The sequence below is a fragment of the Alosa pseudoharengus genome, unplaced genomic scaffold (assembly GCF_046254945.1).
Source record: "Alosa pseudoharengus isolate Yale_2024_CS ecotype anadromous, Long Island Sound unplaced genomic scaffold, YU_APseudo_1.1 YU_APseudo_1.1_scf_3, whole genome shotgun sequence".
NCBI classification, from domain to species: Eukaryota; Metazoa; Chordata; class Actinopteri; order Clupeiformes; family Clupeidae; genus Alosa; species Alosa pseudoharengus.
In genome coordinates, this window is record NW_027468718.1 from 21,706,762 (window position 1) to 21,729,257 (window position 22,496).

Genomic DNA, 22,496 nt, shown 5'->3' on the forward strand with positions numbered 1-22,496 from the left:
TTTTACAAGTCAAATGGCCCTCTGCATTATTGACCATTACAGCAGTTCTTCCACAGAAAAGAGTAGTACGCTTAATAGCCCCATCAAATCAAATCCCCAACTCAAATTGCCAACTCAAAGCGCCTGTAACATTACAGGCTGCTCATATCATAGCAGTTGAGCAGCTTGAGGTTGTAAAAGCATTATCAGTAGATCCCGCTACTGCAGAAGTCGATGGGAATAGGTCTCTATGACTAGGACTCTCTCTGTTGACATACAACCCCTCTCTTAATCAAAACCAAATAGTGTCGTTCAGTCGTCAGCTCCACGTTACTTTCAGAGAGCTCTCAGCCTGTGAATGCCAGTGACCCAGAAACTCAAACTGTAGCGGGTGGTTCTGCCAGCGCAGTGAAGGACACAAAGGCTTTCAGAGCTGAAGAGTCTCTGCAGCTACACACACAGACATGACTAATGGCTCAAATCCACCCAGCCAAACACTCAAAGACAACAGGATAGTGCTGAGGGGGGGGAAAAAGAGAAGAATCTGGAGAAATATAGAACGACAGGAAAATTGGGTAGTAAAATTGAAAGGGCGGGGAATACTGTACATTTACTTCCTAATTTGCAACACAGAGAGCCTTTGGAGTCTGACAGTGTCTGTGTGTGTGTGTGTGTGTGTGTGTGTGTGTGTGAGTGAGTGTGAGGTCAGGGCTATGTGCTTGGCCCCGGGTGGATTTATCTTGTGAGCACGGCGGGGTCTCGCTCCACTGCCCAGGAAATGAACTGTGGCACTGACCAACTGGGCCGCCTGATTTTAGGTCAGCCTCCACATGTTGCTCCTAATTCGCAGGGGAAAAGAGATTATGTGAGACTGAGATTGTGATACTTTGCCAGAAGGAGCTGAACACCCAGACACACACACACACGGACACGCACACGGACACACACACACACACACACACACACACACACACACACACACACACACAGTGACGTAACTTTAAGCTTTGGGCATAAAAAATAACAGGGTAAAAACTGTGTGTGCGTGAATGTGCCCGCATGTGTGCCGGGGGCTAACGGAACTCTTTAGCACAGTCCCACTAGCTATCACTCGCTGTGTGTGTGTGTGACAATAACAGGAAAGAGGACGGCTTCAGGAAGACTGGGCCCGTTCCCATGAAAACACAACAGGGGGGCGACTGCAGGGTGGGGGGTTCATTAGCTACAGTACTCATGACCCTTGTGTGTGTTACTGTAACTACTGATATCAACACTGGTCCAGTGTTAGCAGTGTTAGGAGGGAGCACTGCGGGCCTGAAGTTGAGACCATGAGCATGAGCAAGGTGGTGGTGGCCAGGAAGGAGACTTTCCCCACCTTTGTACTTGGAGGTGTCAGAGGGAGAAGGGTTAAGTTGAAACTATAGTGGGAGAGGGGGATGAGGGATGGGCTGGAATGTAATATCCTATTGAGAGTGGGACGGACAGAGAGAGAGAGAGAGAGAGGAAGAGAGGATTCCACATAGTTGGCAGATAGAGGAGTTGGAGAGTGGAGAGAATGACGCTGGCAATTAGGATGTGTGAAGCCCTTAGAAAATCCCCCTGCTCCACAGAGGCTTCAAGTGTGTGTGTGTGTGTGACCTGTGTGTGTGTGTGTGTGTGTGTTTGCGTACGTGAGTGCGTGCGTGTGTCTGTTGTGTGTGTTTCCGCGCGTGTCTGTGCATGTGCGTGTGTGTGTCTGTTGTGTGTGTTTCCGTGTGTGTGTGTGTGCATGTGTGTGTGTGTCTGTTGTGTGTGTTTCCGTGTGTGTGTGTGTGCATGTGCGTGTCTGTTGTGTGTGTTTCCATGTGTGTGTGTGTGTGTGTGCATGTGTGTGTGTGTCTGTTGTGTGTGTTTGCGTATGAGAGAGAAAGAGAGACAGACAAATCTGTTGTCTTTCCAACCCCACACTGCTGATGCTTTATCTCTTCTGGGATGGGTTGTCTATGCATAATGGAATAATGACCAGGAATTAGATGACACTGATTATGTGACATTATTTATATCTTCTCTCATCAGAAATGGACAAACAAGTCCACTGTACCATTTGTTAGCTGAAAAGGGAGAGGTCTCTCCAGAACTATCTCTCCCAGTTTAATTAAGGAGCCTATGAGTCCAATCCAAATGCTATGCGTCAAACATGACCAACCCAAACGCCTGAATGTCTGAAGCACTAAGAAAGAATAGTTATCATGATCTATTTTATTCTATGAATCCCAATTGTACTAACGCGTGTAATGTTACTTGTCTAGGTTATCATTTCAGACATATTTATAATTACTGATACTCATTGGGTTGTTTGATGTGGGTGGGGGTGATGACTGCATGTTTATTTTGCCATACCTGTCAGCCCCCCCCCCCCACCTTCACCTATTGCACTGTTTCCATGGATACAAAGAGAATTTCATTGTGGGAGTGATACAACACTAAAGCCTTCCGCTCTCCTGATCCCTCATGGGTCCTCATGTGTGGCCAGACAGAACAGACTAGACAGAAACCAAATACCTCAAACTGTATGATTAGGTCTTTCAAGTAAAATGGTAAAAAAAAAAAAAGATGTATGTAGGCATGGAAAAGAGCTTGATATTTCACTCTGGGTTTCTTGAAAGTGAGCTGCTTGACAAAGGTGGTGAGGTTAGAAGAGATGGCTACTGATGACAGTCCTTCAGCTGAAGCAAAAGCCAGATGTGACCAGTGCCAATTTACATGAATGAAGCAGTAGTGAGTAATTTTGGGCCATGTTTTTGTGCTCGGTAGTAAGATCTGTTTTTTAACCTGTCTTTTGGTAGAACACCAAAACATTCTAATCTCATTCAGTTTACAATGCTAAAACTAACTCACATGAAACTGACTCACATGAGTTATACGGGGCCTGCAGGGACCACATCAGATAAGCCATAACAAACTAAGATACAGTACATTCCTGTTATGCTGTGGCTAACTATGATAAACTAGCTAATGAACTTTTCTGGCTAGTTGGCAGTGCTAAGCTTGGACCATTGTGATGGAGGCCTAGGTGATTATAAAGAAACACACAGCTAACTACAAGTGTCTCCTTCTTCCCATTTCTAATCATTAGGCTAATATCAAAAAATGAACAGCAGACAAGTGGGCGAGTCCAACAATGTTGTCATGACTATGGTGGACTCGTCCAGTCAACATCACGTCCTTTGTTGTCTGGAAAAGAACAAACGCCACTCACTTGATCACAGATCAGTTCCCATTTCTTCTCGTTGTCATACTGTCGCAGGAGCCGAGCTTTGTCTGGTGGGAGGTTCATAGAATTCTGCGAGGGGGAAGAGATGAAAGCCTCAGATTAGCAGATGAAGTGCAGCTGTCAGCAGAACCAAACACAACACAAAGGCCCAAAACTGCAACTCTGCGCAGGGCCGAGAATATATTACATCACTCAACAGACATTTTACATATTGGCTTGCATCAGTCCAAGTCACATTTATGATGAGATATCAAAGCTCTTCCTGTGTGATTCATTATGGATAAGGGAGTAAAAGAGAGCTATGGTAGGATAGATTGAGAGAATATTGAAGCAGAAGAGTGGCACAGGGATGAGGACGAGGAGAGAAGAGAGAGTTTCTAGTTTCCTAATGAAGGCAATCCTCTCTGATAGCACAGGACTGCTGAGATCCATCTCTCCCTCAACGAGCCCTGACCCCTCCGTAATGAGCAGTATGAAGTGTGTTCACTCAGAGCTGCGTGTGTGTGTGCGTGTGTGTGTGTGTGCGTAATGTGCAGTATGGAGTGTGTTCACTCAACGCTGCATGTGTGTGTGTGTGTGTGTGTGTGTGTGTGTGTGCATGCGTGTGTGTAAGTGTGTGTGTCTGTGTGTAATGAGCAGTATGGAGCGTGTTCATTCAGCGCTGCATGTGTGTGTGTGTGTGTGTGTGTGTGTGTGTGTGTGTGTGTGTGTGTGTGTGCGTGCGCGTGCCTGCGTGTGTGTGTGTACGTAATGAGCAGTATGGAGTGTGTTCACTCAGCGCTGCTGTAATCCTGCAGCCGTCCTAAGGCCATGCATGCGCGTGCGTGCGTGGGCGTGCGCCGCCCGCTGCTGTCTGTGTCAGAGAGCTTGCAGGCTTCAAACACAAGGACACACAACTTCGTCTAACACCAAAAGAGATGGGGAAGTGCGTGTTTACTTCCTATCGTACATCGTACGGGTAAAAATAGACTCAGGAAAAGTTCCTGAATGGATTTCAGATGACTGTATTTTCTCACATGATTCTTAAACGGGTTCACCCCCCCCTCTGCATGGTGCTGCTTCAATGAAAGAATTTGTGATAAAGTGGCAGTTTGATGTCAGCTATTTGCAGCCGGCAAGTTACTGTGTTGCTCTGATGCAAGTTTCAAAAACCAGATCTGGACACCAATAATGTCGGAATTCACTGCTTTAATTAACATAAACATCCTGGAACACAGCTTCTTGCTACCCACCATCAAAAGGCGGACTTTTCTCTCACTCCACTTTATTGATCCCATATGGTAATGCCGAGCCTTGAAATATAAGGCTGCTTTGTTACAGAGACTCCGAGGCCATTTCAGAGCTAATGCATGAAGCCTATCTCGCCATATGTTGGCTAAACTTGAACATGTGAAGAAACAAGGCCTGCTTCCTCTCTCCGCATTACACAGCCCTCACTCCCTCATTTTCCCCCTGTTTGCCCTACTTTTTCCACATCTGCTGAGTGGAACTCCCCCCAAAAAGGACTCCAGTTGTCTTGCTTTGGCCCCTAAAGCCTTTCTAGTGCACCCCACCCTTCTGTGAATTACCAGGAGAGAGAGAGAGAGAGAGAGAGAGAGAAAAGATTGAAACAATTAGAGCTTAATCGCACCACCCACCCAAACACAAGCAGCTTGCAAACCCCTGACATACACACAAACACAGCAAAACTAGTGATAGCTGACACTCCACAAGCCGCGAGCGCAAGAGACCACACTGCTGATGTGGTGAGAATGTTTTTTTCCCCCTCCTCTCTGCTTAAGGAAAGAAAACATCGACCCTAAAGAGCCGCTTCGCTTCAGCGGACTGTCTCATTTATCAATGTGATTTCAGTCACAAGACTTTTCCTTTGCCGAGTTTTCCAACGTGTGTCTCTATGAGCGAGCGGTGCTGCAGGGGGAGATGAGAACATCCTGCCATGTCGTTTTTTCCAGACGTTGTGCCTGTGCCACCACTGAGTATTAGAGAGATTGAGCTGTCTGGAGAGAATGGCTGGGTGCATTAGTATACAGTGGGGCTGTGAGGGACTGACCAGGGGAACAAAATCACTTCAGGCAATGTATCACTACAATGGACTGGTAACACAACAATTTCTCAGGGGATGGAAGAAAAACACTACAACTTGAAATATTCATATGGACTTTATGGTAGATGGGTTCATCTACCAAACCTTTAAAAGGTTAAACAAACAAAAGGAGAAAGGCTTTCGAGGTCACACAATGAGTGCTTTTGTCTGTTCCTAAGAGACACAACAAGTTTGTCTTAAAAAACAAAACAAATTTGAAACCAAAATGGTGTTGCGTCTATCTCGCCTCTGACGCCTGCAACTAGGGAACAGAGGGTCCTGTGAACGGCAGTAATGTGGATCACTGTCAGGTAATCTGACTCACAGTCAGGGTACCATGGAAACCAAGGGGGGGGAGATGGCATTCCGTGTTTGCTGAGAGGCCATGACTGTATGATGTCTGGTGGGTAGGTGTGTGTGTGTGTGTGTGGGGGGGGGGTGACACTGGGAACACCACAGCTGATTCAGTGGGCAAGAATCTTTATGGACACACATGATCTGCACAAGCTGGAGGGAAAATGACATTAGCATTGAGATGCACCAGCTGCAGGGTCCGGAGGAGATGGAGTCCTGGAGAGATCCATTAGTCTGCACTATCTCTTGCTCTTCTCTTAAAAAGGTCACAAACACACAGGGAGGGAAGGAGCCCTCCACTGCACCTAGCAAACTAAAGACAGATCAAAGCACAACCACTGCCAATCAAATGACGCAAAACTGAGGATGCTGTGAAACAACCCAGTACATTTACATGGATGTCACAGTTTAATTACCAGTAAGAGAGGAAAAGGATTCATGAACAAAAAATGCTATTAATCTACATGATTTTGGGAGTGGAGCTGACATGTCGATGTGCCGTGTGGACTTGTGCTGTTGTGTCACCTCTAGGGAACCTGTTGTGGGAAATGAGCTGCCCTCAGCTGGCCGGACTGGGCACTCGTGGCTGGTGATCTTCCAACGCAAGCAGAGGTCACTTACAAATCATCCACCACACCTCCCCCAGCAAAATGAGTCCTGACAGGCACTTAATAACAGGCAGCTACCAGGTTTTCACTTCAGCTCACTTATGCAGAGTAGGAGAAGCTGTTTATACAGAGGGGAGAGGAAAAGAGCACTTTCCATTTCACATTCTTTACCCAAAATAATTAAACCAACACTGGGAATGAGAAGGAGTATGACCACAAGTCAAACGATAGCAGGTGAATGAAATATTTGCTGTTATCTGTTAAGCTACTGTGTCTACGTATTACAGACTGCAGGAATGAATTGATATCTGCTAGTATGATCGAGCCTTATCATATATCAGAAATAAAACAGCTGCATATATGTGCATTAGCCTACAGGTACTTTCTGTATCCTGTGATCGGGGATGGGCAAAAATACATGAAAATGTATTTTCAAATAAGATGTCAAATACCCAAATTATAAGTGTATAGAAATAAACTACAAAATACAGTAGCCTTATCATCCATCAAAATAAAATACTGTATTTTTGTACTTTGAAAATACTAAAAATACTCTTTAAGGGGAGCATGAAATCACTTTGCAAACCTTCCATATCTGTCTATTGAATCTATTCCTTCATCACTACACTGACTGTTGATAAAGTGGGTTGTGTTTGAGAGCAACAGCTTTTCTCTGTCTACGAGACATGCCATAAATCTACAAACCGATCAACGATACTGACCTGCCTGTAACATCTCATACTGTAGCCTACTGTATTAGAGATGTACTCTAGAAGTCACAACTGAACTTGTCAAGTGGAACTAACCACCCAACCTACTGAGAGCCACAGAATGTGGGCTTAAAACAACACAATGCAGTTCTATTACCTTAAAATAAGGGCTTCAAACTCATGGTACACTGACATAATACAGAGAATGAAGTCTCTGACATTGTCAATGCATGTTCAGAATGATATTGCACTGTGTAACGTTGTTGATCAGGTAGGACTATGACCGTTTTAGTTGTTTTTTAACGGGGTACAACAACAACGGTTTCCATGTATTTCGCTGATTAAAAAAAACGGATGGTTAAAGTTCTCAAGATACTTATGGTTATACAGTAGTTCTCAAGAAACTTGAGATTGGTGTGAGGGGGGGTGTATTCTTGAGATTGGTGTGAGGGGGGGTGTATTCTGTGTGTGAGCAACTTACACATTACTCATCTTGCACTGGATCATCTTCCTGAATCTCAATATTCTGATCACAAGTGTGGGCAAAGTCAGCACCAGTCAGAAGTTACATTCATTGTTGTTCATTGTTATGATGTCATCACATCACCAAAAGTATTGATTTTACCAAAAATATTTGGCAGTATTTTTAAACTTCAAAAATACACACCTATAAAGTATTTTGATACAAAATACAAAGCCATTTTCTTCAACCCAATAAAATACATCACTATGTAGTTATACTATTTTTGCATTTGAAATAGGTATTTTAACATGTATCATAAATACTGCCCATCCCTGCCTGTGATCAGGCTTGTTTAAGAAAGAGAAGGGCCAGATTTGCTATGAGTTCTTCTTTACTCGCAGGTAAAAAATGTGCTTTGCACAAAGGTCACACGTCAGACAAGAGTTTATGTTCTCATCTGGCGGCCTCCACTTGAGCAGTGAGATATGAGTGACTGGTCCAAAAGGTACTTGTGTGCTGTCTCAATCCTTTTTCCACTCTATACAATCTTTTTTTTTTCAGGAATGGAAAATTCTGCCTGAATGAGGTCTCTATAGTCAGGAGTCAGGCAACACACTTTTCTTTTGAACTCTTGGCTATAAGTTGAGTGTCTGTTGAATATATGGTCACCCCCTCCCTAGTGCAGTATAAAATTCAAGATGCAGGCGAGCAGTTTGGTCAAACAGTCGTTTGTGAGTGTTCTGTGGCGGTCAGACTTCAGTCACACAAGCCGCCCAGAAATGGGCCCTCCATTGACTAACGACATCATTAACGTTAAACAAACTGTAGCGTTTTTGATTTAAAGTCAGTGTGCCATACAAAATGCAGACACCGGGGAGATAGAGAGGAAGACAGAGAGGGAGTGACAGCGAGAGAGAGAGCGAGAGAGAGAGAGAAAGAGAGAGAGAAAGAGAGAGAGAGACAGAGAGAAAGACTCGCTGGCCAGTTATTACATGAGTCACCAGCAGCAGGCTTTAAGCCCCGACACCCACCTCTTCCCCGGAGGTCCATGGCAAAATGAAAAAGCCAGTTTACAAAAAAGAAAACAAGCACTGCCACTGCCACATTTACTTTTTTCAGTGGTGTAGTACTGAATGCATGATTTACCCTATGATGCAGCTGTTCTCCTAAGGCTATAGGGCTATGACTACACACACGTATCTGGTGCTTCAGGGAGTTTAATCATTCTGCACAGGCCTCATTTGTTCAGCTGCAGTATTTTTGGATCTTGAGACCTTCCCACCGGTCAGGTTCTCCAGTCACGTAATGTATAATGTTTTATGAAGTCCCGTCAAGGAGCACATGATCTAGGAGGAGCAAGCCAAAAACGAGACCCATAGATCATTAAAATATTGGAAAGGAATCCAAAGTTCAAAAAAACAGGTTGGAAAACCATTAACATGTTCTGTCAATGTCTCCAGTTACTTAAGTGTTAATAAGTGGCTACAGGAGCCATCCTAAGAAGCCTGTAGCTAGGCAGCAACGCCACTGAAGGCTACTGAAGAGAGGAGGAAAAACTCAAAGAAAGGAAAGACTGAATAGTTCTCTGCAGCATTGTAGAGGAGACAGCTCTGACTCTGTCCAGCAGACAAAGATGCTCTTAGCTCCTATCTGACCCCAAGACTCAGGCTAAAGAACTTTCCGCTGTGTTAATCCAAACCCACACAGGGCCTGGAACGGGGACCAATGATGATTCAAGTGATGCCTTCCAGAATATCAGTTTCAGCGGATGTATGAAATGTTCAATCCGATAGACAACGCAGGGGTTGTTTGGATGAAAAGGATGGAAAGAAATACTGTGTGACCAATAGATACTTGACAAAAAAAAAGACGAAAAGATGCTAAGCCATATCAGACTAGTCGTAGATTTACGATCATTTTGTGTGTAACTGACTCGCTTGAAAAAAAAGATGAGAACGCTGTGTGTCTGCCATGCCCTACCCGCCCTCAGATCTGCCTGGACTGATGCGGCCCTGGAGAGTCTGGCAACTGAAGGACGCGGGGGGCTGGGGGGGTGGTGGTGCAAAGAATGTGTCTCTCACCCCTTCCCCTTCGCCGCCCCTGCATCTCAGGATCCAGGATCCAGCCCCACTCTTCTCGGCATGTCATCAGGCACAAACCCCAGGAGCCTAATCCCCCCCACTCTCCACTGAGCCCGGCCTTCAGACAGCGGCGGGGCCAGAGCTCTCTGGGGCTGCGGGGCCGACTGATGACACGAGGGGATATGAGCCTGGACGAGCGATGGCAGGCTGGGGCTCTTTGCTCAGCTGTTCCAGACGGGGCCCGGAGGACTTGGGGCGGCACTAACCCTGCGCTCTGTTCAACCACCACCACCGCCGCAGCCACCTCCTCCTGCTGTTCCTCGGTGAGGCCGCTTGCCTTTCTCACATTACAACGTTTCCTCACCATTTCCTGAGCTGGAGCCTCTGTCTGGCTTTCTTTCTTCAGAGCAGGACCAGCCAGACGATGGCTTTCCCAGCAACTGTAACGTTACTGCAGCAGGCCAGACAGCACAAGAGTGGGAAAATTCCGCAAGGGAGGGGAAGTGACGACAACTCGTCCACTACGTCCACTAATTACATACCTTTTGTAATGTGGACCACAATGTATGTCTGCATCCTCCATCACTTGAACACTGCATTTTTGTCATGAGAGTCTGCATAAGTCATACTGATAAAGACTGTTATATTTTTACAACAGACGCAGGATACTCCTGTCATGTCAAAACTAGGCAGCATATCGGAACTCCCCCTATTACCGTCGGTCCCGTATTTCCGCCGTCTTGCGTGTATGTGTCACTTAATATCCATTTCTATACAAACCAAGACGGATTCCTAATACACCATAGGTGTATCTAAATTAGCTATGTACCAAAAATTTGATTTGAAGAGCTGTAAACAGTGTACACATCCGCTTGGAGCTCCAGTGGAATTTTAATTTCATGACGAGAATTCTCGGTCTAACCGCCGTTGAAACGGTGTAAATAGGCGACCCTCCAGGCCAGCACTAACCTCTGAGCGTGGTAAACAAAATCAGATATTTCAGACAGTAAATGCTCCATTAAGAACCAAAACAGGTTTTTGTTCAAATCTAGACACCTATGGCTACCAAAAAATGTAAGGTTCATTTATTAAATGTTATTTTGAAGTATTGAAAAACATCGTTGTTTTAGAATTTTCGAACAAAAGTGGTGATAATTGGAGGCGTTACGATAGGTCACAATGATTTTCAGACAGCACTGCCCAAAGCCTCTGTAGACGCCATCGTAACAGATCAGTCTGTCTCTATGTCAGACACCTCTCTGCTCTACTGGGCTGGAGCTAGGAGCGGCCTCTCTCTTGTCCCTTGCTTGGCCTTTTACTCCGAGTTCCCAGCAGGTTCTGCAGGAGCCCGGAATCAGCCCCTCATTAGCGCAGTGTGGCTCCTTAATCCCTTACATTCTGCAGGGGCACAGGTGTCCCTCGTCTGTCTCCAGATTAGCCATGTAATCCCAGAGACCACCCCCCTCCCCCACTTAACTCTGCCTCCTCCACAGACACCCACTGCCGAGTTGTGTTTCGTGTGTGTGTGTGTGTGTGTGTGGAGGATGTTTGCACAGAATGTGGACTCGGGGCTATCAAAACTGTGAACACAATACTCAAGCCCCAGCAACTGGACTGGCATGCTGTGAAAGGCCAAACAGAAGCATATTTAAATAGGAGTCCACCGGGGTAGAGTGGCCGCCTTTTAGGACTGGTGACAGACTGGCCATTTAGATGGAATCTGTAGTGACAGGTGCTCACTCACTATAATCTAATGAGCTGTTGACGGTTGGTTATTCTGCAACCCCAAGGTTCAAGGCTACACTGTGACCTCAGAAGACCGAATCCACATCTATTTTGGGTGGATGAACTGAACTTGGTTGCAGCCACAGGTCTGAAGTTCATTTGGATATTAACTGCTTCCCTCATGTTAGTGTAAATCAGACCCAATGTAATCTCATTGCAAATGCTGTCAATGGTTACTCTGTGTTGTGTTGTATCTGAAGGTAGGCAATTTGATACAATTCAACTGAATCAATACAATTAAATAGAATTGACACTACTCCTCAGACTTTCTATCACTAAAGATGGCTAAAAATAATAAACATAAACAGTATCTGAAATTAGAACAAAAGGGCTCAACACAGTCTTCTCCAGACTAGAGGTTCATGTCTGACTCTGGATCTTAACAGATACACTAATTTAGACTTAGACTAATGACTCTGTATTACGCAAGCGAGAGTAGAGGTGAGGGGAGGACAGAGTGTACTCTCTGCACTGGGGGGAGAATAGAGTGATTATCAACCATTAGCCTACTTCCTCCACTCCTACTGTAGGCTATATATTTAAGTCATTTTTAGATCATTTAAACTTAACTTAAAAGAAAAATGAACAGATTTTTCTTTTACCTAATCTTCACCTATGAGTTGCCGGCAGGTAAACCTATTTTTAAGGTACAAAATATATAGGCTGACCCCTGCACATCTAGGCTAAATCCTATTATGAACGCTACAATGAGTTAAAAAGATAACCTACAGTTGTCTTCCTGAACTAATCTCCAATGCAAAGAAAATTACCACAGATTACAACATTGTTTGCATCGAATGGGAAAGACGAGCTCCGATGAAGTTCAACAGCCGTAAAGCCAACTCCATAATCCTTTTAGACATTGTAATGGTAATCTGATTTGTTCTATTTTTCACATCACCCCCAGTACGGATTGCAGCCTGGCACCGTTCAACCCCCACTCCCCGGTCTCCATGTCTCCTGCTGTCTCTTGCTCTCGCACCCACATGCTAATCACTACTCTACAATACAATGTGCTGAAGAGTCTGCTCACTGAGTGACACCATCTCAACCTGAAATATAGCCTGATTACTCGTGTTGAATTTTTCCACTGAGCTAATATGTCTGTGTGTCTGCTGCCTGAGCTACTCCTTTCTTACTAACTATTCCTTCACAACTATCCATGCAAAGGAACATTAAATTACATGCTGACTTAGCAAAACAAAAACAAAAAACAAGACAGTTAATCAGAGTTCAGCATAAGCAACTGCCAACTACCCAATGGCCTGAGGGAAGTAAAAGTGTGTCTGACAAGTTCATTGGCCAGTCACTGGTCCATTTGAACTTTACACTAGACTTTCATTAGAAGGTGACATCATTTATTACCTCTCTGAATGCACATGATTGACCTACACCAGAAGGGAAAAGATTGGGCTATAATTACTATTGCTCTGGTCCTTGACACGGTGCTGTGCTGAGCAAGTATTCATTAGGCATGAAATAAAAGCTACCATTTGATGCTGTCTCAATGGTCACAGAGGAAAAAAACCCTCAACTTTATTGTGTCAAGGCTCTTTGATGCAATGTAAATTACTTGCATAGGCCTACATAACAATTCTCTTCTTTCACTGTCTGTGAAAAGGCTAAGATAACAGCATTATTGATCACAAATCCATACATGCTAATTCAAGAGACAGAAATCACTAGTAGCTGGGTTTCCATTCAACTTTTTCATGTACATTTTGACCATTTGAATACTTAATTCTGACTGGGAACACTTGAAATGTGCATTTGATTTGCTAGAAGGGGTGTGGATTAACTCGCATCTATATAATGCAGTTAAAGTGGATGGAAACAGTTTATTCACATTTGTTGGATTTTCTACCTGCATACCTCCGTAAACGTGGCCCTGATGACCTTGCAATTTGATCCCACAGCTGTTCGGAACCCTGGGAGGAGGTCCATATTTAATCCGCATAACACAGTTGATGGAAACACCACACAGATGTACATTTCCTTATCTGAATTGTCATAACCGCACATAAAATAATTATGCAAAGGAGCTGAGTGGAAACCCGGCTAGTAAGTAGGAACTACTTTGTGATATCCAGCGACTCCCTGCACTTATCAGAGCAGACAAATTGACGCTAGTGTCAACTCCATCCGTCATGGCTGGCCAGTGATGGAGAGCAGCTTCTACACACCCAGTTCAATCAGTCAATGGGGCCTGTGTTGGACAGCACCAACACCCCAGTCACAATACTTATGGTTAGAAACAGACCTCGGGCAGCACTGAAGGCCCTTGTCTGGGAGTCATTAACGTTCTACCTTCCAGGGGCTTCCTTGGCTGGGTGCATTCTTGCCTGTTTTTCCAAAGGCCCTGGGTGGCAAGCCAGGAGAGAGAGAGAGAGAGGGGAGGGGGTGAAGCTTTGCCATCCCACTCCACCCCACAACCCCCCGACCCCAAACCAACAACAACCGGACACACATTTGGGTTTCATTTGAAACTCGTTTTGGGACCCAGTGATAATTCGTGTTGGGCTGTTAAAAGTGTGCAATGATGATTTGTAAAAAGAAACGGCGCACTGACAAAACTTTCATTGCTTCATTGACTGCTGCAGTGCACAGCCCAAGACACCCCCGACGCAACTTTTTTAGTGCCCCTGTATATCAGAGCCCTAACGGCGCACTGGGATGAAACGCCATAAAGACAACAGATGCAATATAACTCAAGGCAGAGGGCTGGGGAAATAAGGAGGAGTGTGCTGGTGTTACCGTGGGCTTGGGAATTTCATTACTTTTACGCGGGGTCCAAACGCAGACTCAAGCAAAATCGATAAATCACCTGCGATGACAATGCAATAACAGCGTTCTTTTTTCGCTATCTTAAGTGCACCAAAATCTCCCCTTCTTCACAAGACGAAGGCATGATTCATGCCAGGATTCCACTAACTTTCCAAGTAAGAGAAAGGGTACCTATTTCATTCAGGCTCATGCTTTGTTCTGCAGTCGGCAAGACAAACCTAAAACGTGACCTTGCATTCTTTTCCTGCTTTAACTGCATACTGTGGAGAGCAGGCCACAGCAGTGTGTGTGTGTGTGTGTGAGTGTGTGTGTATTCGCCCTGTACAGTATCAGATGGATGCCCCTAAGCACATTTCTACAGTAGTAGTCTGAGAAATCGCCACATCATTGGCTGACTTGCATTCGGTGCTGTCAAAACACATTAAGCTCTGAGGGCATCGAAGCCTCGGCAGTGGCGTTGGCACCAGCACTAACTGCCTGCTCCGTGCCAAGGGCCCGGGGAACCAGATTACTGATAAAGGCCCACGACCTATTAACCCTGCAAGGCAGTCGCTCTGATGTGGTTGGCATGGCGCTCAGCGGGGCAATCCAGGAAGCAGGCGGGAGGAGTGCTGTGTGATGGGGAAAGGGGGGTGGGGCCAGGCTCTGGTCAGTGAACTGGACCTCATCCACACACCTGCCAATACAATCCAACTAACCTCAAACCTGGAAAACGCACGGTCCCCTTTCTAGAAACTTCTAGGAATTAGGAAGTATAATGTAGATATTCAAGGCTGCATCATAACATGTTTGCTACGATCATAATTGGCAATAAATGACTAAACCACTGGGAATGAGACTTAATAGGCTACAGTTTAATGTTAATGTCACTGACCACGCCCAGTTCCAGTAAGGTACAAGATGTCCTGTGTAAGGGACATCTAGGCACTGCCGAACAAAAATATTTCCATACCATAATGGTTACCAATTAAATGAAAGGGTCATTTTCCCTGTGGGATTTCAGCCAACCACACTGCATCATGTATGAAGGGAGGAGCACTTCCAAACATGTAAAGAACAGATTGTGCCATTGTTGTAACCCTTACAGAGCTGTCACTGGGGCCTACATCAAACCGGAGAGCACACTAGAACACACAGGGACCTCCCATGCTCGCTGCAGATGTTGCTTTTGGCAAGAGGTTGCCCAACAAAACCCCCTTCTTTTTCAACCCAGCCAGCTTCAAAAGGGAGCACACACATCTCGGGAGACGGCAGCGTGGTTTTGCATTGGTCATGACAGGGAAGAAAAAGAAAACATACACACACTCACGCACGCACACGTTCGTTCGCACACACACACACACACCCTTACCCTCGCACGCAGATGCACACTCACACACTCTGATTCGCTGGGCCTGGTCCAAAAAGCCTGAGTGTTCCAGCACCAGGGCGAGCAGTAAGTGCATACACAGACACAATACCCCCACTCCTACCCCCCCCCCCCCTCCTCCTACCCCCCCCCCCTCCTCGCCCCCCACAATCTAAGAGTCCATTAGAGGGGCAGCAGACAGCAGACTCAGTCACTGTCTCGCTATGGAGTGAAGTCAGCAGCCTGACGGGCAAACTGAAAAGAAAATCAGACTACTAGCACATAGGCTACGGATTAACCTGTATTAGTGTCTTGACTGCCATTGGTACAGTGAATTAAGTAATTACTTAACACTTTTTTTTTTACTGCCAAAACAATCAGCCAACAAAAGTGTTTTTTTTTTTCAGCCAGTCTGAGCCCTTAACCCAGGAACTGCTTTGTGTCCTGACTGCCTTTAGGGCGATTCAAATGGTATTAGGTAATAGGAGTATTTTCCTCTCAGGCATTTCTCATTTCTTAAAAACCCAGCTGAAATAAAGGAGAGATGAGCCCCTGACAGCCAGTCTGAAAGAAGGTGATTTTCAAAAGCCTTTTTTGTTTGCATTGAGATCCTTGAAATAAAAAATAATATGACATTTGACTATCCTACAGTAGGCTACTGGGACATTGAATCCTAATGAAGTGAAGAAAGTGTAAGAAAGTGTAGTTACTAGTTGTATAGTAGTGTAGGTTTGTTGTATTCAAAACGTCAATGGAGCAGCTGGGACATCTATCCTTTCAATATCACATAAAAAAACACCCACACTTATTAAAGCGATAGAGCCATGGCCGCAAGACTCATTTACCAAGTCCCCCCCCCCCCTCTTTTAACAGCTGTCACCTTGGCTGGAGCCTTGCACTGACTCTTCCCATCATGCATCTCACTACAATGGGGCAAAGTGCCCAAGAGTGACTCTCCTCCTGAACTGCTAGCCTTTTCTGCCAGCGCTGCTGCTTACACAGAATGCACACTGACTATGAAGGCATAAAGAAGAGTAAGGCCAGCCAGACCATGTGTGACTTCACCCCACACCTGTTCCACACAGCACACCAGGCACAGCACTGAGGCAGACAATGGAGTCAAGACAGACACAAACAATGGCTGCTCGTGACATAATATGACACAAACAGTTTGCTGTCTTGGTGGAATATTGACCTCATAAAGTGAGGTCACATCAGCCGTGGCTGAGCATAAACTACACAGTGGCCTGTAAAATACACAAAGGTGTCTCTATCTTATCTCTGTTACTATATTTACTGCTGTTGACAGTGGTATGGATTATTTTAGTTTCACCTATGTTCTCTCGCAAAGACAGGCTGAAGATTCTACAGGGTATGTCAGGTCATCGAGTACAACTGTACAACACATCTTTACGTTCACTGTGTGCTTAAAATGACTTTACTATTGGGATCCACACTGATTTGGCAAATAAATCAAGGGAGTGGATCCCCTCAGTGAGTATACAGAAGAGGAACTGAATCAGGCTCTGAGAGTCTTTTGATTCAAAAGTCTTTTGAGTCCGACATCAGAGGGTGATTATGCTAACGAGCGATGCAAGGAGACCTCACGTCTCCACACAGCCTCATCCATCAGAGCCGTGTCAGCGAGTGCATGTGGAGCCCATGCGAGAGCACAGATCAGCTACAAATCAGAGTTGTATCAGTGTCCACCTCCGCAAGGCAGAGCCAGGGCAATGAAGAGCAAACGCTAGCCACCAGAAAGTTCCAGCGAGCAGCAGTACGCGCGGCCAAGAATCTGGTTCCCACACGACAAGGCTGACACGCGGCCAGACGGCCGGCGGGCCTCGAGGCACTGACGCAGAGCCTTAGAAAGAGGAGCGGAGGGGGGGGTGGGGGGGAATCCACTTTCATACAGCAACCACAGCCTGGGCTTCGCCTGACAGAGCACTGAGCCCAGAGCACTCAGCCCATGCAGCTCCGCTCCCCGCCCGCCCAGACGGAGAGGCAGAAACGTAGCTCTTAACTACGGCTAATTGGCCAGAGAGGCCTCCTGGAGTTTTGGGGGGGTTTGCTGCTGCGTCACCAGTCGCCTTTCAATCAACCCTCCCCAGTAAGACCCCGCTACCCCCCCCCCACCCCCCTCTGCTACGGGAAGCCGGCTCGGCTCGGCGTGACGGCCCTGGCCAGGGGCAGGGCGCTGGATGCCGGCAGGTCTGGGTTCAGTGCCAGGCTCTTGGGCCGTGCCTGGAATAAAGAGCGCCTCTGTTCTCTGTCGCTAGGCGCACGGGACTCCAGCCGTGGCCGAGCCAACGCCTCGGCCCTGAGAATGGGCATTGTTCATTTGTTTAATGAAGAGTCCACGTGAAAATGCGAGGAATGCACTGTCTCCTAATCCCATCTTGCTAAGGGGGCTTTCAGATACTTGACTTACTTTCAGTTGAGCATGGCTGGTCCACTGCAACTCCTGTGGGCACTGTTGCAACCGTGTAACCTTCTGAGAGTTCCACGAAGAAAGGCAACCCTATCATTAATGGTGCAGTAATTGCAAGATTGCTGTTGCTGTTAATACTCTACTCTCCTTTAACAATCCTTAAAAGCTGACTAATTACATAAAGAATAACATATAAAATCTCCAAGCTAAAGCATGGCAGGCTGTTTTTGCAACAGATAAAAGTTAAGACATTAATGGGTTCCAGCACAGCGTCTCAAAACTCTACCAATAAACTACTGTCACGTTTTTACCCGTATAGGGCATGTCAGAACCAGAGGAAAAGTCTGTTTTAATTAGCAGTATTCTGTTTTCTGATTTAAAACATCCTCTATTCTAAGGGCTCAGTCAACAACACATAGCCAATAATCTAAGGATGACAATGGTTTCTCACCTGCAATTTTATAAATGTGTCAACAAAGCAAAGCACCTCACATGACTCTTTAGATAATAAAACAATAGACCTAACTCTTATGGAATTCCCTCACACCAGTGGTGTGTTCCCATCACCTCTCTCTATCCACACATTAGAGATTGTCTCGAGGAGGACACAACAGGGTTTATGCTTGAAACAGACCACAATTAACTGCAAAAAAGTGAAGCGACAGACATGTAACGTGTGAGCAGCGGCCTGTGAGTGATGCGTAGCTTATGTACAGTAGCTCTGTGACTGACACAAGTCCAGTGACTCATGATGTCACACTGCACACCACTTTGTCACTAACAATTAGCTGAAGAGCACTCTTGTTCTCCTCAACATTGGCCATTACTGTACGTGAAATCTTCTTACATTTATTGAGAGTAAGTGAGAGTCGGTGGGTGGATGCATGTGGTGGGGGGTCTGTCATGCCTAGATTTCACAAGAACAGGAGATTTATTTAGAACAAAGAGTTCTCAGAAGGGGGAAATAAGTTATGGGGGGAAAAATAGCATGTATCTAAAAGGAAAATCAGCACAAGGATTAATTCAGAGCATCTGGTGAACAAAAGCATAATGGCTTGAGCCAATCCTATCAAGCTGTGGCTGTGGAGGAGTTCTCCTCACTGTATGGCAAACCTCTTCCAGAAGTCATTTATCCTCTCCAATCATAGGTGGGGAGGGTACAAATTACAAATTGAATGACAAAGGGTACAAATTACAAATTGATTGACAAAGATTTTTAAACCATCCTTAAAAATAAATACATTCTCTCTCTCATATATATATATATATATAAACAACATTTTAGAATCATTTTCAAATGAATATCAATGTGCAATCCTAATAGCTTCAACAATGCCCCTTTAGGACCATTGCCAAAATACACTCACAAGATGAAACTATTTTTTGGTTTAGTGGGAGTGTCTTTTCAAAGTTGAATATAGAAAGGTAACCAAAATATGGCACCCTTGCTAAAGCTTTGATCGTAGACATTAAGTCTGCTAATAACATGCTATCCCTATATTTAGACAGATGTTCGGTGCCCACAATGTCAACAGTGCATGGGTTGAACAATTTCAAAGTAGAGCCACAAGAGACAGTGCAAAACACACACACAGTTTCACACACACACACACACGTACACACATGCACAAAAAAAGATGATCGGGGCCCTTTGGCTGCCTTTAAACAAAGCAGCTTAGATGTAATCTGGGCTGACTATTGAGAACTCCAGCTATAACAAAAGCTAAGCCACCAGCTCCCATATGGCATTCAAGTGAGCCCCAATAACTGCCTCATAAACTTTCCTGCTCTGCTGCCGAGGCAGGGCATTCAGCAGAGGCAGAGACTTGGCTAAATTAAGAGAGCCATCATTGTGTTCAAGACTGTGAACACACTGTTTCCATGAAAAGTGCATGGTTAGCTGAGGGGAAAGCTACTGCATTTTTCCTGGGGGGGTGTCATCTTCCGGTACTCCTGAGCTCTACCTACAACACGTGACTCACCCCTCACACAACACCGAATAAGATTTTACAGTCTTTTGGACAGTGATTCATAAACAAGTAAGACAGAGGCTATGACTCAAGAGAGGTGTGGAAAATAATCAATTGTAATATAGCCCTAAATGTTAGATAATCCTAGGCTGTGTGTCTCTTTACCTGACTTTGACTGAATTAGTGTAGCCTCACTGAACAAGTCATAACAATGTAAGTACAACAGGCCATGCCTATTTTTATAAATTATACATTTACAGCATTTGTAAAAGTTAATAAAAAGTTTTTAAAAAGTGAAGTGCGTCGTTTACAGCACGATTCTGTAAGTGACATGAACACTGAGAGGTCCCAAACAGTTGGCCTGCTTGATTTAAGACACTCTTATTCACGCCCCTGGTGTAACCATAGACAGTAAAACTCATCTCATCCAGTCTCAACTCCTTGAGGAGACAACGTTCATGCCGCTGCTGCTATGGCAACCACGCTAGAGCTTTGAGACATGCCCCTGCCTGAAAGACACAGTGAAATGCCAAACATTGCAAACCGTTTTCCTCCTGGGAATTAACACTGAGATGACTATATCCACACGAGCACATTCCAAGACACTACAAACACTCAATGCCAATGGCAATAGCAGTTTGCGTTCCTGCTTGAGAACAAAAGTGACGGTATATTATGCAAGACTGAGCCAAAAAAATTGAGGTGATGAGGCAGTAAAATATTCAAAACCCCATGCAAGTGTAACATGATGTTTGTGAGTGACATGGTTCCACCACTGATACATAGCTTACATTGCGGAAAAAAACCCAGACCAAATGAAACTCATAGCCTATCCTCCAGTTCTATGTTTATGAACTCTCAGGCCAGACATGTGACGTAGACAAAGGACGTTTACATTACTTTCCGTTTTCATGGTCAAGGACCAAGGTCACGTGAGAGAAAATATATGTTGCTCTGCTCTTGGCTGAGTCGTAGCATCACAATTATGTCTGGTTTAAATATCAGCTGCAACTCCAGGGATTCTCGCATTCCTCAGTTGTGGAGCTGCTCTGAATGTGTCAGGAATAAGAGCCACTTGGTTCTGACACTCCAAATCAGCCAGGAGCATGCTGTGACCTTTCCAAACCTTTGCAATCTCTCAAAAATAATTGTCAAAGATTTCTTTCAGCATTTTAACTAGTGTGTCGACAGTGAAGGTCTCACACTGTACACAAACAAATGTAGACAACTAGGCAGATCCTGAAGGGGAACGAGAACAAGTTGGACAATTCACAATAAGGAATTTGGGGATGCCTTTAGCACAGAATTGTTGAACTTACTTATATTTGTCAGTGACATTTGCACTAAAACATCATAATGTGTTTGGCATTCTCTCCCCGCTTTACACTGACATATAAATTAAGAAGTGCACTTTCAGGAAAGTAGCCTATTTTCACATTCTTTTAGGGCACTGTAGACTGCTGTAGGGTTAGACACAGGCGTGTCTTTTATAGTTACTTTCTTCTGGTGTGATTAAAATGCATGGTCATTTGTGGCTGTGGTTCCTGCCCCTGGATCAGTGAGAGAATTCAGCCTCTACGGCTTTTCTCCTCTTCTCCTGTCTTCTTTTTATAGCCTGTAAAAATAATCAGTCGCAGGCAAAAGGTCTGACGCCAAGTCACACACACAGCTACAGCTCTAAATAACACGCCGTACTCTCAGTAGAGTTCAAGCAGCGCTTAAAGGGCTTAGCACTAGCCTTTTCTCTTACGGGCAGGCTAATTATTCAATCGTAGCACCGGAGTGACAGGTCGCGCACATCACACTCACACCCTGAGTCACACTCTTGCATATGCAATTAATAGCTGGGCAGCCAGCTGCCACGGATGACATGCATCAGGGTTTAAACAGCAGTAAATAACATTAAGTGCTGCGATTAAAACACTAAACACTGCTAATGCCATGAGGAGAGCGGCCTGCCAAGGAGTAAAGACATCAGCCTGACGAGCCAAGCTTGAGTTGCCCGACACGCCAGTCAGGCACTGTGAGATATAGGCTCAGAGTTCAGACAGAGTCGCTCTCTCAACCAGCCATCCATCACTCCACCTTAGGGGGATTTAGCCTGAGATGGGAGCTGGGAGATGTGAAGCTGCCATCCCAGACGAGCAGGAGATTAGAGTATGTCTTGCTGTCTTCATAGACCCTGATGAGGATGAAGTTGCTTCTGTGGGCGCTGACTACTGAACTCTGTAGTTCATTCTCTTCTAAGTAGGTTTGGTAATGGGCTTAGCATTCTCTGTTGACTATCATACTTGTGTGGTCTGTTTCTCCATATTGTAAGAATCATGGTGGTACCTGGGACTAAAGCATCATAGAGTAGACAGGTTTGACTAAACAACAAAGAAGCAGCCTTCTGTTCTCCACAGACTACAAGCAACAGGTGATCCTAGAAACAGACAGGATTAGGTAGGTTTTCTAATGCCATGCACTCAAGCATGCACATCTTGCATCAGCACAAAGCAGTGGTCTGGCCTCTCTCTCTCACTCTCTCTATCTCTCTCCCTCTGTCTCTAAGAGAGAAGGATTCATCTGCCTGGGACACGCAGCAATTATACCCCAACAAGAACACTGTGACACGCATTAGTGACTCCCACGAAAAACTCGCTCC

At 45.2% G+C, this 22,496-nt stretch overlaps 1 protein-coding gene across 3 annotated transcripts in view; it reads right to left on the reverse strand.

The window, feature by feature from the left end:
• fmnl2a (formin-like 2a) overlaps positions 1 to 22,496 on the reverse strand; it is a 66,833-nt gene that overhangs the window by 41,973 nt on the left and 2,364 nt on the right. For all 3 annotated transcript variants that reach the window (XM_076263567.1, XM_076263570.1, XM_076263568.1), the window contains exon 2: positions 3,218 to 3,301. In XM_076263567.1, the coding sequence (XP_076119682.1) occupies positions 3,218 to 3,301 (84 nt within the window). The remainder of the gene's footprint in view (positions 1 to 3,217; positions 3,302 to 22,496) is intronic.